Below are 17,136 nucleotides of genomic sequence, written 5' to 3' on the forward strand. Positions count from 1 at the left end.
AGAAATTCAATGTGCAATTTCCCATGGTGGGATTAGAACCATGGACTCTCACACTTCAAAGAACCAGTCATTTCCACTGGGCCACCGTGCTGCTCGGAAGATAATGTTTGCCGAAGTCATTGATATTACTACCAGCACAATGAAAAAATAGAGCAGGCTAATTTGGTATTTCCCATGGTGGGGTTTGAACTCTGGACTCCCATGCTTTCCACTGGACTACGTGCTGCTCAGAATATAACCTTTGGCAAAGTCATTGATATTACTACCAGCAGCTATGGGAAGATCAGGAAAAACTAGAGCAGGTCCATTTGCAATTTCTAAATCAAAGCTGTGATGAAGAATTAGGCTAGGTTCACATTGCATTAATGTGTGTGCAGCACCCCAGAGTCCTGGTTGTTGAAGTACTGTGGATGGGGAGCTATGGTACGTCTGATTGCACTAAGGAGTTTCTCTGACCAGGTACACTCACACCACACTTCACACTCCGGCCACCAGGGGGGGTGGTCCTATTTAGTAGGCCACTCCTCACAACTCTGGTAAAACTGGGGGTTGGACAGGAAGATAGTGAGAAGTAGCTGGGAAGAGCTAGTGAGAGGACCTGTCAGGGATGGGATCCTGGCAGACTCCTCAGAGCAGAACAAACCAGTGAACAACGGGAATACAGCAAAGAGGAATTAATACCAGAAGGAGTCGTGCTGTTAGACCGAGGCAACATCCTTCTGAGGCGCAAACAGTCGGTGGCCGGAACGCCGAGCAAGTAAGAGACTTTAAGTACACTGCAAACCACGGCCGGACAGCCAATTATAGGTTGGCTGTCTCACTTAACACCTAAGCAGACAACGGAGGCAGCTGTGGGAGAGGGGCGACTCTAGGGTCCCGGAAGAACTCCAGGCCTACCCCGTCATACGGGTGCGTCCTACCATATCATCTGGAGGACGGAGAAAACGAACATCAGAGACAGACAGAAACAGTTGTGAGGACTATCCCGGGAGCTCAGCAGGGAAGAACTACAACACCCAGCGCTAGCAGGTAGACACTGATTCCCACCTGTAAAGAGAACTCCTGATGTGCCTTTGGACCGGCCGGTCTCTGACAACCCAGTTAACAGCGCTCTGGACTGAGGTCTCCAAAAACCTTCAGTAAAGAGGTAAAGAGACTGCAACCTGGTGTCCTTGTTATTTACCGCGACCTGCACCTCACAACTGCACCGTTACAACACCACTTATTGCATCGGACGTCCCCCACTGACAGACAGGGCCACGGACCGGGTCTAGCCACCGTGACAACCCCAGGACTGAGACCTAGAGGCCCGGCTCCGGGTACCCCTCGGCCCTGCGGCGGTGTGGGGGCGCTCCATGTGCACGCTAACAGTGTTGCACGGCGAAAATGTCGCAATTAACGCCGTGCAACGGGTCCGTTAGCGCACCCATTGACAGTAATGTGAAGTTTCCCTGTAGCGCATCACTAGCGCGTGCCTTTTTCGGCTCGCGCTAGCGATGTGCCGTTCTTCTGTGGCGCGCCTCGGACGCTGCTTGCAGCGTCCGCGGCGCGCCCGAGGTCCGTTCCCCGCTCTCACAGATCGGGGATCTGCGAGAGCGGGGACGTTACCGCGACCCCTAAATAAACATTGCGTTAGCGCAATCCGCTAGCGCTAAACGGATTGCCCTAACGCAATGTGAACCTAGCCTTAGGGCTCCTTCTCACTTGCGAGAAATACGTCCGAGTCTCGCATGTTAAAACCAAGCTCCTGCACCTGCACTCCGGAGCGGAGCGTGCAGCTGCATAGCAATACATGGAGCTGCACGCTCTGCTCTGGAGTGCCGGCACCAGAGCAGGGTTTTAACCTGCGAGACTCGGACGTATTTCTCGCAAGTGAGAAGGAGCCCTTACTCCGACTTCAGTCAGGGTAGAACTAAGGACCAAGAATTGAAAGGTAATCAAGCTAACCACTGAGTCACCATTCTGCCTAAGGGTATGAGCACACATTGCGAATTTCCTGCGGATCCGCAGCGTTTTTTGCGGTGCAGAAACGTTGCAGATCCACAAGTGATTTACAGTACAATGTAAATCAATGGTAAAAAAAACCCCGCTGTGCTAATGGTGGAGAAAATTCCATGCGGAAACGCTACAGATTAAAAGAAGTAGCATGTCGCTTCTTTTTTGCGGATCTGCAGCGTTTTTGTACCCATTCCATTATAGAAATCTGTAGGGGTAAAAAACGCAGTAAATCCGTAGCAAATCCGCAATAAAAACGCACAAAATCCACGACAAATCCGCACCTGCGTTTTCTGCCAAGAGAATCTGCACCAGAAATTCCTAAGCCAAATCCACAACGTGGGCACATAGCCTAAGCATTACTTGATGGCTAGGTCATCAATATCAGTTCCCACCGATAGGTCTTGAAAAGCAAGAGCAGGTTCCCTTGTGGTCACTGATTTTATTTTCTAATATGTCTGAGAGGAGGAATCTCATTGACCTCAGAGTTAAACTAAGAACCCAAGTGTGGGAAGGCAATGGAGGTAACCTCTGAACCACTGTGCTGCCTGAGAGGACTCTCAACATTTATGAGAAGGTCCCATTACAATCACTGACTACAATTTCTAAAATGCACCTGAGAGGAGGAATCTCATCGCCCTCAGTCAGAGCTGAACCCAGGACACCAGCATTGCTAACCACTGCACCATCATGCTGCCTAAGTGCTAACCTCTGAGTAAGTCATCTATATCACTCCCGGCACTGATGGGAAGATCAGGAACATAGACATAGCTGCCAACACATCTATCCAATCTGTTCATTGATTTCAATTTGTAAAGTGAGGTGGAAAACAGGGCCGGACTGTCCATCTGACAATTCTGGCAAACGCCAGAAGGGCCAGTCTGGTCGTGGGCCGCCTTGTCTGCTACGTTAACAGAATTAGTGTTCTCAAGACACCCATACTGTTAAGAGTTGTGATGGCGCACACAGTCGCTGACTCCGTCACTTACCCCAGCAGCCAAGGGTATCATTACAAATATTGGTCTTGCAGTAATTCTTCCTTTCCCCCATCCAGGGTAATATTAGTAATATATCCCATCTGGTTCTTGTGGACGGGGACAACATGGGCCTGTGTGATTTCAAATCCCAGGGCTGATTTTCAGCCCCAGTCCGTACCTGGTGGTCGTCCCCCATATGAATTCAATAACCGCCCCTCCTTATATAGAGTGGCAGCCCCTCATATTAAGTCAATGACTGATCTCTCCCCTTATATTGAGTGCCCCCTCCCCATATATAGTCAATGACTGATACCCCTTAGGCTGGTTTCACACGTCAGTGTCTCCAGTACGTGAGGTGACAGTTTCCTCACGTACCGGAGCCACTGACACACGTAGACCCATTAAAAGCAATGCATCTGTGCAGATGTCATTGATTTTTTGCGGACCGTGTCTCCGTGTGCCAAACACGGAGACATGTCAGTGTTCGTGGGAGCGCACGTATTACACGGACCCATTAAAGTCAATGGGTCCGTGTAAAACACGGACGTTCTCCGTGTGCGGTCCCTGTGGCGTGCAGGAGACAGCGCTACAGTAAGCGCTGTCCCCCCCACATGGTGCTGAAGCCGCGATTCATATTTTCTGTGCAGCGTTTGCTGCATAGAAGATATGAATAATAGTGTTTAAATGAAAGATCTATCTGTCCGCCGCCCTCCCACCCCCTGTGCGTCCCCCGCTGTTCAGAAAATACTCACCCGCTTCCCTCGTTGGCTGTCGCTCCTTCCTGGTCTGGCCACGGCTTCTACTGTATGCGGTCACGTGAGGCCGCTCATTTACAATCATGAATAGTCGGCTCCGCCCCTATGGGAGGTGGAGCCGCCTATTCATGACTGTAAATGAGCGGCCCTACGTGACCGCATACAGTGGAAGCCGCGGTCAGACCAGGAAGCATCGACAGCCAACGAGGGATGCGGGTGAGTATTTTCTGAAGAGCGGGGGGCGGCGGACACATAGATCTTTCATTTAAACACTATTATTCATATCTTCTATGCAGCAAACGCTGCTGCACAGAAGATATGAATCGCGGCTTCAGCACGATGCAGGGGACAGCGCTAAACTTTAGCGCTGTCTCCTGCACGCTCCGTGTGGTACCCACTCGCCACACGGGCGGCACACGTGTGCCGCACGTATGGCCTACGTGAGCTCACGGGCACACGGACACCTCCGGTACCGATTTTTTCCCGTACCGGAATTATCTGGACGTGTGGGACAGCCCTTATATAGAGTGAGTGGCCGCCCATGTACCGTCAATGACTGATCCCCCTTATTTACAGTGAGGAGCCCCCTATATACTGTAAAGTAACTGACCCCCCCTTATATACAGTAAGTAGGAGCCCCCATATACAGTTAGTGACTGACCCCCTTATATACAGTAAGGAGCCCCTATACCCCGTCAGTTACTGACCCCCTTATATACAGTAAGTCGGAGCCCCATATACAGTTAGTAACTGACTCCCCTTGTATACAGTGAGTGGCAGCTCCCCCACCTGTTATACAGGGGGCTACCACTCACTGTATATATCGTCATTGACTGACCCCCTTATATACAGTGAGTAGGATCCCCCATATACTGTCAGTGACAGACCCTCTTATACAGTGACTGGCAGCTCCCTATATATTGTTAGCGACTGACCCTCCTTTATATAAAGCAAGTGGCAGCCCCCATACAGCCAGTGACTGACTCCCCCTTATACAGTGAGTGGCAACCCCCTCGTATACCTTCAGTAACTGGCTCTCCTTGTATACAGTGAACGGCAGCCCCCCCAGTTCGGACACTCAGGAGCGGACTTTTGGGGCTTTATGTGACACTTTTCCCATTAGTAAATGACAGGTCTGTCACCCCCATACAGTGGATTAGAAAAGTATTCACCCCCTTGGCTTTTTTGGAGTTGTGCAGTACGTGCCGACAACGGTGAACATTGGTTTTCTTTTTATTTTGAAGCAAACAACAAATAGGACAAAATAACAGAAAACTTCAGTGTGCACAACTATTCTCCCCCCTTAAGTTAGTACTTTGTAGAGCCTCCTTTTACGGCAATTACAGCTGCATGTCGCGTTGCATAAGTCTCTATGAGCTTTCCACATCTGGACACTGGGATTTTTGCCTGTTCCTCAAGGCAAAACTGCTCCAGATCCTTAGAGGGAACCTGTCACCTCCAAAATCGGAGGTGAGCTAAGCCCACCGGCATCAGGGGCTTATCAACAGCATTCTGTAATGCTGTAGATAAGGCCACGATGTATCCTGAAAGATGAGAAAAAGAGGTTATACTCACCCAGGGGCGGTCCCGGGCCTCCCATCTTCTTACGATGACATCCTCTTCTTGTCTTCAGGCTTCGGTGCAGGTGTACTGTGACTGCCCTGTTGAGGGCAGAGCAAAGTACTGCAGTGCGCAGGTGCTGGGCCTCTCCCGGCGCATGCGCACTGCAGTACTTTGCTCTACCCTCAACAGGGCAGACACAGTACATCTGCACCGGAGCCTGAAGACAAGAAGAGGACGTCATCGTAAGAAGATGGGAGGTCCCAGACCGGACCGCCCCTGGGTGAGTGTAATCTAACCTGTTTTTCTTATCTTTCAGGATACATCGGGGCTCACCTCCGATCTTGGGGCTGACAGGTTCCCTCTAAAGTTCGATGGTTTCCTCTGATGAACGGCCATCTTCACATCTGGGCTGTGACTCGGCCACTCCAGAACATTTACCTTCAAACCACTTGCGTGTTGCTTTAGCAGTATGTTTTGGGTCATGGTCTTGTTGGAAAGTAAACAGGTTTTGCTGAATATCACTGGATTTCGCACTATCCATCTTCTGCTCGACTTGGACCATTTCCCTTTCCCTGCTGCCGGAAAACATCCCAACATCATTATGCTGCCACCAACCTTTTTTTTAACTTTGGGGATGATGAGCTGTGTTGATTTAATGCCAGACATGGCGTTTACCTTGGTAGCCAAAAAGTTCAATTTTGGCCTCCTCTAACCACTGCACCTTCCTCCATACATTTGGAGAGTCTCCCACATATCTATTTGTGTGTAAGTAAAGGTATTTTTCTGAGATGTCACCTCTATGGAGTGTAAGGCTTATTGTGGTCGTATGGACAGATACTCCAGTGTCTGCTTGGGAGCTCTGCAGTTCCTTCAGGGTTCCCTTTGGTCTCTGTGCTCCCTCTCTCATTATTGCCCTCCTTGGACACGCAGAATTTTGGTGGGCGGACCTCTTGGCAGGTTTCTTGTGGTACAATGTTCTTTCCATTTTGATGGGGCTCTGAGTGATCATCAGAGATTGGGATACTTTTTTTATAACCCAACCCCGACTTGTACTTCTCAGAAACGCTGTCCCTGACTTGTTTGTATGGAAAGCTCCTCGGTCTTCATGGCGGCGTTCGGAGATCTCCTCGATCTTCATGGCGGCGTTTGGAGATCTCCTCGGTCTTCATGGCGGCGTTCGGAGATCTCCTCGGTCTTCATGGCGGCGTTTGGAGATCTCCTCGGTCTTCATGGTGGCGTTCGGAGATCTCCTCGGTCTTCATGGTGGTGTTCGGGGATCTCCTTGGTCTTTATGGCGGCGTTTGGAGATCTCCTCGGTCTTCATGGTAGTGTTTGGTTCCTCAGGTACATGGTGCCTCAGCCTCTACGACCTTTCAGAAAAGGTAAAGTGTATATACTGACAGACAAGTGACACTTGCACTGCACGCAGAGGACGTCCTGTCACTAAATAAGGGACTTATGGAGGGAATTGCTTGCACCAGGGGGCTACGAAGCAAAAGGGGTAAACATATGCACATGACAATTTTTTGTTATTTGATCCCATAAATTCAATTTCTGCCTTTATTTTTCTCACTTCTCTTCCCCAACTTAGACTATTCATGCTGATACATCACACACAAATAGGATTACTAAAATATTTACACACAGGCTGTAATGTAACAAAATAGGTAAAAAGCCAAACGAGTGAATACTTTTGCAAGCCACTATGTGCTACTGTTAAAGTTGCACCCAATCTTAACATATCTGGTAGTAGCAGCAGATGAGGGGTTAATTGCAGCTGTGCGGTTACATAAATACAGGCGCACAATGACAGTGTCCCAGCACAAAGCCAGAGCCGTGAGAACCCGTCTCTGAGCTGTGGGAACCAGCTCCCCCTCCCCCATCCTGACCCCGCTGTCCTCCCAGGCCCCACTGCCTACCATCTACGAAGGAACCAAACCCTGGAGGATGCTCCAGCCGCCTGTCCCAGCACCTCGGATACGCACAATAACAACCTGCAATCCGGCACGGGACGCTCGCGTTCTGGATCAGTGGCTAGGGCACAAGGTAACAGTCAGTGCTGCTCCTGCCAGAGGCGGATCATCAGATGCCGGATTATAGGAACCCAGATCCTGCTTCAATAACTTGTATTAGAATGGGAGGTGAGGGGTCCGAGAGGAAGACACAGAAGACACCGCTCAGACTTTAATCATAGAAAACGCAAGCGGAGAGCGCCTGCCATAGAGATGGCACCTGAGATCATCTGATGCCAATCACAGTTACGCCTCTGTGTCGGGGGGACTCATGCTATGTGCTGCCATCTCACAGAGGGAGAAACCTCCGGCAGCCCCAGACACGTCTGTCCTGCCCCCAGCATCTGCTCCGGAGCCTTGTGCTTCTACAGGATTGCACGTCCCCCCGAACCCTACACACAGCGCGAGCCTCTGCAGGTCCTTGGTGGCTGCTAAAGGTTAGGGTCCGGCCTGTGAGGGAGCAGGGATGACCCACAAACGCGTGGGAGACATCAGCGCCCCCTGGAGGGCATCACTGCCCCAAACGACGGTCCACAATGTCCCCGGCGCGCTGGTGTCTCACTTCCAGGTGCTTGTTCTGAACTTTCTCAAAGTGCTGCAGCAGCTCCATGTAGTCTATGCCCTCCGTATCTGCCGGCGGGGAGCTGAGGGGTGCGGGCTCACTGTGCCTGTGGAGAGAACAGAGCCCACAAGTGTTAATGCGCTCTGGCCCAGGAGGGCGGACGTGTGTCCTACTGACACTTACCCTGACCGCATCAGCTGTGGATTGGGGACGCACTGCAGCCGGTGTGACAGCAGCTGGAAGGCACTGCTCTGGGGCAGCAGCATGAGGAGGCCGTAGAGCGCGCGGATCAGGTACGGGTGATTCTCCACATCCAGGAGCTGCAGCCGCAGATCTACAGGAAAAAGACAGATCAGCGCCGATGGGCACCTGCTGCTGCACCGCATCTACGATCACCCCAAATCACCAAACATCCCCCACCTTCCATGTGCCGCAGCGCTATCCTGACTTGCACTCCTCAGAATCCCCCCACCCCGAGTCTCATCACTTCTGCTCTATTTCCCGCCGAGCACTGGGGGTGCTGTATAAGCGGCTGACGCTGGACGCGCTCACATGTGAAGATCGGGCATTCTATCAGCTGCACCAACTTGTCCACTTCAGTCAGGAAATCCACCGTGACCTCCAGGTCCCCACTGCAGGTGAAGAGTCAAGGAATAGGAGCATGAGATCAAAGCGCCTCCCCGCCTGCACCCCACCAGAGAAGAAGCGGGGCCATTCCTCTGTACCCCCCTCCCAGAGCAAAAAGGATACAATTTCTGGATGAGGTGATAAGCGTGCCGGTAATTCTGGGTGAGGAAGCAGAGAGACACGGTAGCCACCGGACTATGACACCAGGAGCGGTACAGGCAGCAGAACAAGTCACAGCTCTCCTGGAAGGAAACAAGAGTCAGTGCACCGGGGAGAGCGGGCACATAACAGGCGGGGGGCACATACCAGGCGGGGGGCAAAAGCTGGGGCTAGGGAGGGCTGGCACTTACTGGGGTCTGCAGATCTTTGAGCTGACTCCTCAATTGGAAGAGTTCAGAAGAGGTCAGTAAGATACTGTTCAGGTTTTGGACCATTGTGGAGGCAAATTTCAGATCCTCCTCCCGCAGCAGGATGTCCGCCATGGAGTGGAAGATGTTCTCAGCATTCAGGAGAAGACACAGCTGTCTGAGGGAAGAAGGGTTAGGAGGAGGACCTGATACCCCCGACAGACCCCCAAAGAAATTCCCCAAGTTCATGCAAAGCAACCAGTGAGGGGAAGCTGTGTGGGGGACCGATACACTGACTCATAGCTAAACTACAGGGCAGTGGTGTGTGTGGGGGGCAGAGACCCCCGACTGATCACTAGAATACGGGGCAGTGGTGTGTGTGGGGGGCAGAGACCCCGACTGATCACCAGAATACGGGGCAGCAGAGTATGTGGGGGGCAGAGACCCCGACTGATCACCAGAATACGGGGCAGCGGTGTGTGTGGAGGGCAGAGACCCCAACTGATCACCAGAATACGGGGCAGCGGAGCCATTGTTACCTGATGATGAATGCCCCCCTCGTCTCCAGGAGTTTGCGCTCGCTGCTGAACCTCTTCAGTAGATTCACCATAAAACGGTGGAAATAGGAGTTCATGGTGGGTGTAGAGGGCGAGATCTCCAGTCCCCGAGCACCTGGCGGAAATCATGAAGTTACACATGGTGCCACCATAGTCTGACTTCACTACTGGGCAGACATAGGGCAGATAATCCCAGCGGCCAATCAGGTCCATTGTTTCAGATTCACACTGTATTCTGATTGGCTGCTCATGTTCACATGTTCATGTTCATGGCCACACAATCCCCCCCCCCCCATGGGGAACCCGGAGACCCAAATAACACAGACGGGACTAACGAACCCCACCAGCTGCGGAGACTTGAGAGGAGGCCGGGTGTCTGCACCCAGCGGACCCTTCAGACACGGAGATTCCCTCCAAATCAGAGGAAAAACAACAACAACCTTGAGATTTTGGCCCTGATTTATGAAGTCGGGGGTCTCGTCTCAATGAATTCTCCACGGCTGGTGCCTGCACCCCGCCACATAAGTCAGGGACTTGAGTAATAGTCCTGGCGTGAGGAACGCCGCAGCCACTATTGGAGAACTTAATGCCCGGAAGTGGACGCCACCTCCATTCTGCCCGGCCTGGCCACCCCCCCATCCTGCCTGGCCGCCCCCCCCTATCCTGCCCTGTATGGCCGCACCCCCCCCCATCCTGCCCTGTATGGCCACCCCCCCATCCTGCCTGGCCCCCCCCTCCCCCCATCCTGCCCTGCATGGCCACCCCCCCATCCTGCTCGGCTCCTCCCAGCTCTGACCATTTAGGCGGAGCTGCTCAAAACTGGCGACAAACCAGAAAAAGTCGCAATGTTCTTGTTCAGCTTTTGTACAAAAATGTTGCAACCTTTTAAAGTGTCTCCAAGTGCTTAGTGAACAGAAGTGAATACCTGCTACTGACCACACAGCTGAGGGTTTGCTACAATGTATCAGTGCAGCCAATCCTGATACATTATGATAAAGCTCAGCTGCGACTCTAGATATCATCACTGACCGCAGAGACGATGACACAAAGGAGACAGAACAGGCAGCAAAAGAAACAGAGCGTCTGCTGCTGACAGTCACTGTGTGTTTTGGGGTCCCGCCCATCAGTATCTATTGTGCATTTTGCCCCAGATAGGAGTTGGGGTCTGTGTAGCCCCTCATGATGCCACCGCTCACCCTCACCACAGCTGCCGGGCAGCGCTCCTCTAGCCGGGGATGGCACCTGCAGCTTGGTGTGGACGGCCGCCGGCTCCTCAACGACTGCATCACTCTGTCCGGCGGGGGAGGAGGCGATCTCTGCTAACACCTCCAGATCCTTCAGGATGACCTAGACACAGGAGTCATCATCAGAGCGGGGACCCGGGACCCCCACCCATCAGAGCAGGGACCCCTACCCATCAGAGCGGGGACCCGGGACCCCCACCCATCAGAGCGGGGACCCGGGACCCCCACCCATCAGAGCGGGGACCCGGGACCCCCACCCATCAGAGCGGGCACCTGGGACTCCCACCCATCAGAGCGGGCACCTGGGACTCCCACCCATCAGAGCAGGGACCCGGGACCCCCACCCATCAGAGCGGGCACCTGGGACTCCCACCCATCAGAGCGGGCACCTGGGACTCCCACCCATCAGAGCGGGCACCTGGGACTCCCACCCATCAGAGCGGGCACCTGGGACTCCCACCCATCAGAGCGGGGACCCGGGACCCCCACCCATCAGAGCGGGCACCTGGGACTCCCACCCATCAGAGCGGGCACCTGGGACTCCCACCCATCAGAGCGGGGACCCGGGACCCCCACCCATCAGAGCGGGCACCTGGGACTCCCACCCATCAGAGCGGGCACCTGGGACTCCCACCCATCAGAGCGGGGACCCGGGACCCCCACCCATCAGAGCGGGCACCCGGGATTCCCACCCATCAGAGCGGGCACCCGGGACTCCCACCCATCAGAGCGGGGACCCGGGACCCCCACCCATCAGAGCGGGCACCTGGGACTCCCACCCATCAGAGCGGGCACCCGGGACTCCCACCCATCAGAGCGGGCACCCGGGACTCCCACCCATCAGAGCGGGCACCTGGGACTCCCACCCATCAGAGCGGGCACCTGGGACTCCCACCCATCAGAGCGGGGACCCGGGACCCCCACCCATCAGAGCGGGCACCTGGGACTCCCACCCATCAGAGCGGGGACCTGGGACCCCCACCCATCAGAGCAGGAACCTGGGACCCCCACCCATCAGAGCAGAGAGAGGGGGGTCCCAGGTCCCTAAACGCAGACCCCCTTTGAGTGCCGCTGACAGACAGTCACTATTATTGACATCATGGTGTTGGTCCGCAGCCCCCCGTCCCGCCGGGTCACATGTCACAGCCGCCATTCTGCTGAACTCGGGAACAGATCCGTAATGGTGAGACCTGCGAGCGCCCAACAATGTACATCTCCCCACAGGACAGGGCCCCCGAACATCAGCTCCAGAGCCCCCCACTGCACAAAGGGATACATGGTGACAAGTAGTGGGGCGGCCATTAACATTCAGGAGCCGCAGCCAGCCTGGTGCGATGCTCTGCAGCACAACCCGGCCTCCTGTCACCATGGAAACAAGCAGGCTGCCCGCAGCTCTGCTACAGGAGGGAGGAGCGGGCTCCAGCGCCATTAACTCCTTCCCGCCTGGACATCGCACACCAACATACAGGGGAAGATCAGCAGCGGGGGGCGCCGAGGAGACTCCAGAAACCGGGCTCTGCCCACTGCGCTAACAGCACCATGGTCACGTTACCGCCCAGTCCTCCAGCACAGAAGCGCTGACACACCGAGACGAGCTCCACTGCTGCTCACAGTGTCCAGTCACTGACAGCAAGCAAAGATCCTGAGCGAGTAGAGAGAACCAATCAGAGTCTATTACGGGCAGCATGGTGGTGCAGTGGTTAGCACAGCAGCCTTGCAGCGCTGGAGTCCTGGGTTCTAATCCCACCTTGGACAACATCTGTAAAGAGTTTGTATGTTCTCTCCGTGTTTGCATGGGTTTCCTCCCACATTCTAAAGACATACTGATAGGGAATTTAGATTGTGAGCCCCATCGGGGACAGCGATGATAATGTGTGCAAACTGTAAAGCGCTGCTTGCTTTGTGAGCCCCATCGGGGACAGCGATGATAATGTGTGCAAACTGTAAAGCGCTGCTTGCTTTGTGAGCCCCATCGGGGACAGCGATGATAATGTGTGCAAACTGTAAAGCGCTGCGGAATATGTTAGCGCTATATAAAAATAAAGATTATTATTACAAGCGCCATAAACCTAAATGTCACCGAGACCAAACACATCAAGGAATGAGACCTCGACCCAGCTCATAGGGGTGCTGCCAGATACTGGCACAGACAGCAGGGGGCGCTGCCAGATATCAGCACAGACAGCAGGGGGAGCTGCCAGATATCAGCACAGACAGCAGGGGGAGCTGCCAGATATCAGCACAGACAGCAGGGGGCGCTGCCAGATACCGGAACAGACAGCAGGGGGCTGTCACGATATTGTATGAAATGTTTTGGTCTCCCATTTCCAGCACCTATAGGGTGGGTGTTGACCCCCCTTTTACTTCAGGATTTAGCTTTTCTTTTCAATGGGGGTAGAAGAGCTTTTAGCCTGAGTTCACACGTAGCAGAATTGCCGCGGAAATTTCCGCGGTAATTCTGCGCCTCCTGCCACGGGTATATCGCATGCAGAATTTGCATGCATATACCCGCAGAAAACTAGCGTTTTGCAAGCATAATTAGCTTGCAGAGTGCTAGCGTTTTCCAAGCGATCTGTAGCATCGCTTGGAAAACTGTTTGACAGGTTGGTCACACTTGTCAAACATAGTGTTTGACAAGTGTGACCAACTTTTTACTATAGATGCTGCCTACGCAGCATCTATAGTAAAAGATAGAATGTTAAAAATAATAAAAAAAAATAAAAAAAAGGTTATACTCACCTCAGCGGCGTCCGTTCCTAATGCTGTGTGTTCAGGACCTTCCATTGACGTAGCGGTCACATGACCGCGGTCATGTGACCGCGACGTCATCGCAGGTCCTTCACACACACCTCGGAAGCCTTTGAGAAGGTCGGGCCGCCAGAAGGTGAGTATATCGCTATTTTTTATTTTAATTCTTTTTTTTTTACCACTTATATGGTGCCCAGTCCGTGGAGGAGAGTCTCCTCTCCTCCACCCTGGGTACTAACCGCACTTGATCTGCTTACTTCCCGCATGGTGTGCACAGCCCCGTGCGGTAAGTAAGCAGATCAATGCATTCCTATGTGTGCAGAATCGCAGCGATTCCGCAATTTTAATGAACATGCTGCGTTTTTTTCTGGATTGCGATTCCGCTCAGGAAATAGATGCACCATGTGCACAAAAAATGCGGATTGCAATCTGTTACATAGGATGCTTAATGTTAGCGTTTTTTTCGCGGTTTTATAGCGTTTTTATAGCGAAAAACCGCGAAAAAAACGCAAAAAATCTGCTACGTGTGCACACAGCCTTATTGCTCTGGCTGTAAATTCCTGACTTTGAGCAACTCACTCTTCATGCCCCTCCCAAAAGAATTTTTACGATCGCTTGTGTTGGCTCAAACTTTCCTCCAGCTAGAACTGGTATAGAAGTCTCCAGAATCCATGAGGGTCTTTGTTCTAATATGATAAGATATTGGGCCAATGGTTTAAGCTAGGAAAATAATACATCCAGTTTGTGAATCTCCATCGGCGGATCTATCGGCCACGGTAAACGCAGGCTTCTAGTTCCAACAGGGACAGAGTTTGGATTTCTCTGGAACTACGCATCCCATCAAACTCAAATTTGGTCTCATTAGAACGCCAATGTTAATACAAGATGAATGCTGGGTGTGTTATGATTCTGACATGTTCTGTAGCGGCGATACAGGCATTAGACAAACTTGTGTTAAATTTACTAAGACTGAAGAGATAGGAGGGTCTGAAGAAGCCAGCCCTGTTCGTGATGTCACAAGGCTGTGGTTATTTAAGTGACTACACTTTACCCAGCCTCCAGAGTCTGTGAGTCTGTCTGAGTCTTATCTGAGGAGTCCTGACTGCCAGTTCTGATGCATTGGGACATATGAGAACTCCAAGCACTAGCCTGGTTGCCTGCAATGTCCTGAGAACATGTGAGTGTTACCTTTTCTCATTTAATCCCTTTGTTTTATAATTACCTTGTACATTTTCAATTGTCTCATTTTGTAACATCTTTTATACCTTTTTATAAACACTGCCTTAATCTTTAATGGAGTAAAATATTTAACATACTAGATTCGTTCTTCATACTCTAAAACGTACCCTAAGGGAGTTACGCTACTGTTTTGTGTTAGCTTCGGACCCGTTTAATCGAAGCTGGTGGCAGCATACCGTGTGCTGTGCCTTCGGGAGTCATTGTAGCGACTGCAGCGTTGATAATTATCATTCCTGCCTGAGTGGGAGTAGTTATATCGCCTCGCTGCAGCGTGCCCAATAGCCAGTGCATAGCAGGCAGCCTTTCTGGCGACTAGTTACTCTAGGTGCAGTACCTAATCTAACCTGAGGGTAAGGGGGGCGCCAGAGAGCTGCAAGTTCTCAAGTGGAACTGTAAAGCGGGATATACATAAATCCCTGCAGTTCGTGGTATATTGAAGAGCAGTGGGATACCTAAAATAAGCCCCTGCTGTAAAACAAGAGGTCAATAACCTTGTGTGTGTTTTTTCATCACATGGTAGCAGTGGAAGGATAACTAAGATAAGCCCCCCTGCACATGTGATAGCCGTCTGTTGGCCTAAAGTCACCCCGATCCGTGACATAGGGGTGACGGTCACGGTGTGAATCGTGACAAATTGGTGGCAGCGGTGTGGATACCTGACAAATTGGTGGCAAGGCGGTGGGATCTTAGAGCATTAGTGATTTGGTTTGAGCAATCATTCCTCTCACTAAAAACTTGCAAAGTTCTTGCGAGAACTCTGCGCAAATAAGTTTGGAGAATGAACTCAGTGTTTATTAGTCCTGAGACAATTGTGTGAACTGGTAATTATCCCTTCCCTTTCTCTTCGTTTTTCTGTCCTATCTTTTATTTGGCAACCATGGTTGTGCTGGGAGAAACCTTTTATGAGCAGCAGACCAGAGACACCCTTATTGCCTTATGCAAGTCAGAGCTCATTGACTTGTAGGCAAAAACAAAGCCCAACTGGTCGCAGATCTGGTGCAATGGGAAGCCGCTCTAGACCACTCGAAGAGCCCAGTGGCCGCAGAAGCCAGCACAAGCGAACATGGTGCTGCAGCAGAGGTCCAACCACTGAATGCCGGCCCGATTAGCAACCAGGGCGGATTGGACCCCCACCTGCTGGCGGCCTTGGAAGAATTCCCCACTGACGACCATGAGGGACGTCGGCAGCTGATTCAGCAATACCGGCAGGAGGCCCAGGCCAAGGCCCGAGCCGAGCGGCAAGCAGAGCAAGAGTACCAGCTGCAGTTAGCCCGACTGCAAATGCAGGGGTTGTCCCAGTCCAGCCGTGAGCCCAACAGTGCTCAGATACTGAAGCCCCGGCCCGATCACTTTCCTGTTATGGAAAAGGATGGTGACTTGGACACTTTTCTGCGGGCCTTTGAGAAAGCCTGCAGGCAGTACCAGCTGCCTACACAAGAATGGGCACGATACCTGACCCCAGGGCTGAGAGGCAAAGCTCTGGAGCGTTTGCTGCCCTCCCTCAAGAACAAGATGGTGACTATGAGGCCATCAAGCAGGCTCAGATAGCCAAGTACCAGCTTACACCCGAGGTGTACCGTAGAAAGTTCCGGAACCGCCAACGTGGCCCACACGACAGTTACAGCGATGAGGCACATGGACTGGGGACCCACTTTGACCAGTGGACCCAAGGACTGTCAGTGACCACCTTTGCACAGCTGCGAGACCTAATGATCAAAGACCAGTTCTTACATCTTTGTCCAGCTGAGGTGCGACAGTTTGTGATGGACAGAGAACCCAAAGACGTGACGAAAGCAGCGCAAATAGCCGATGCCTATGAGGCCAACCGTAGATCGGAAGTGCGGAAGCCAGTCACCACCAGCTGGAGAGGGGGTAAGCCTGCAACCAACGCCAGTACCCCCCTGCCAGCCAACACACCAGAGGTCCTGGTCCCCGTGGCCAACAACATCAGACCTACCACCGAACCTCGCCAGTGCTACGTCTGCAAGCGGACTGGTCATATTAGTCCCCACTGTCCAGACAAGCCAAAGAACCCCTCATCCAAGGCCCCAGGGCCTAATGCAGCAGTTCTTTTGGTGGGTGGTGTGGCCGGGAGGGTGTGTGACAACGTACAGCACGTCACCGTGGGAGGCCATGTTGCTACAGGCCTCAAGGACACCGGGGCTGAACGAACCCTCATCCGACCCGAACTGGCGGCCCCTGAAGAAATCATTCCGGGGAAAACCCTAACTGTCACTGGGATTGGGGGCATCAGCTGTCCCTTGCCAATGGCCCGGATTTATATTGATTGGGGTGCCGGGAGCGGGGTAAAGGAAGTGGGGCTGTCTGATAATTTGCCCACTGAGGTTTTGTTGGGGACTGATTTGGGGAGGATGGTTGCATACTATGTTCCCGACACCGCTCCCCAATCTGCTAATAAGGGTAACGTTAACCCTGATGATGGGAAATTGCATGCGTTACCTGACCATGCTTTATCCAGTAATGATGCCTCTGATAACCATTTTTTCCCT

General features: G+C 52.6%; 1 protein-coding gene across 2 annotated transcripts in view; it reads right to left on the reverse strand.

The window, feature by feature from the left end:
- Positions 1–7,461: 7,461 nt before the first annotated feature.
- The window catches only part of VAC14 (VAC14 component of PIKFYVE complex), a 45,487-nt gene continuing 35,812 nt past the window's right edge, over positions 7,462–17,136 (reverse strand). The window contains exons 13-19 of one of the 2 annotated variants that reach the window (XM_077288944.1): positions 10,598–10,742; positions 9,378–9,510; positions 8,842–9,016; positions 8,615–8,733; positions 8,417–8,496; positions 8,048–8,198; positions 7,462–7,970 (exon numbers count right to left, since the gene is read on the reverse strand). In XM_077288944.1, the coding sequence (XP_077145059.1) occupies positions 7,814–7,970; positions 8,048–8,198; positions 8,417–8,496; positions 8,615–8,733; positions 8,842–9,016; positions 9,378–9,510; positions 10,598–10,742 (960 nt within the window). In that variant the 3' untranslated portion in view covers positions 7,462–7,813. Of the gene's footprint in view, positions 7,971–8,047; positions 8,199–8,416; positions 8,497–8,614; positions 8,734–8,841; positions 9,017–9,377; positions 9,511–10,591; positions 10,743–17,136 lie in introns of both variants that reach the window. The other variant, XM_077288943.1, reaches the window with a different exon arrangement.

Source organism: Ranitomeya variabilis, chromosome 2 (genome assembly GCF_051348905.1).
Source record: "Ranitomeya variabilis isolate aRanVar5 chromosome 2, aRanVar5.hap1, whole genome shotgun sequence".
NCBI classification, from domain to species: Eukaryota; Metazoa; Chordata; class Amphibia; order Anura; family Dendrobatidae; genus Ranitomeya; species Ranitomeya variabilis.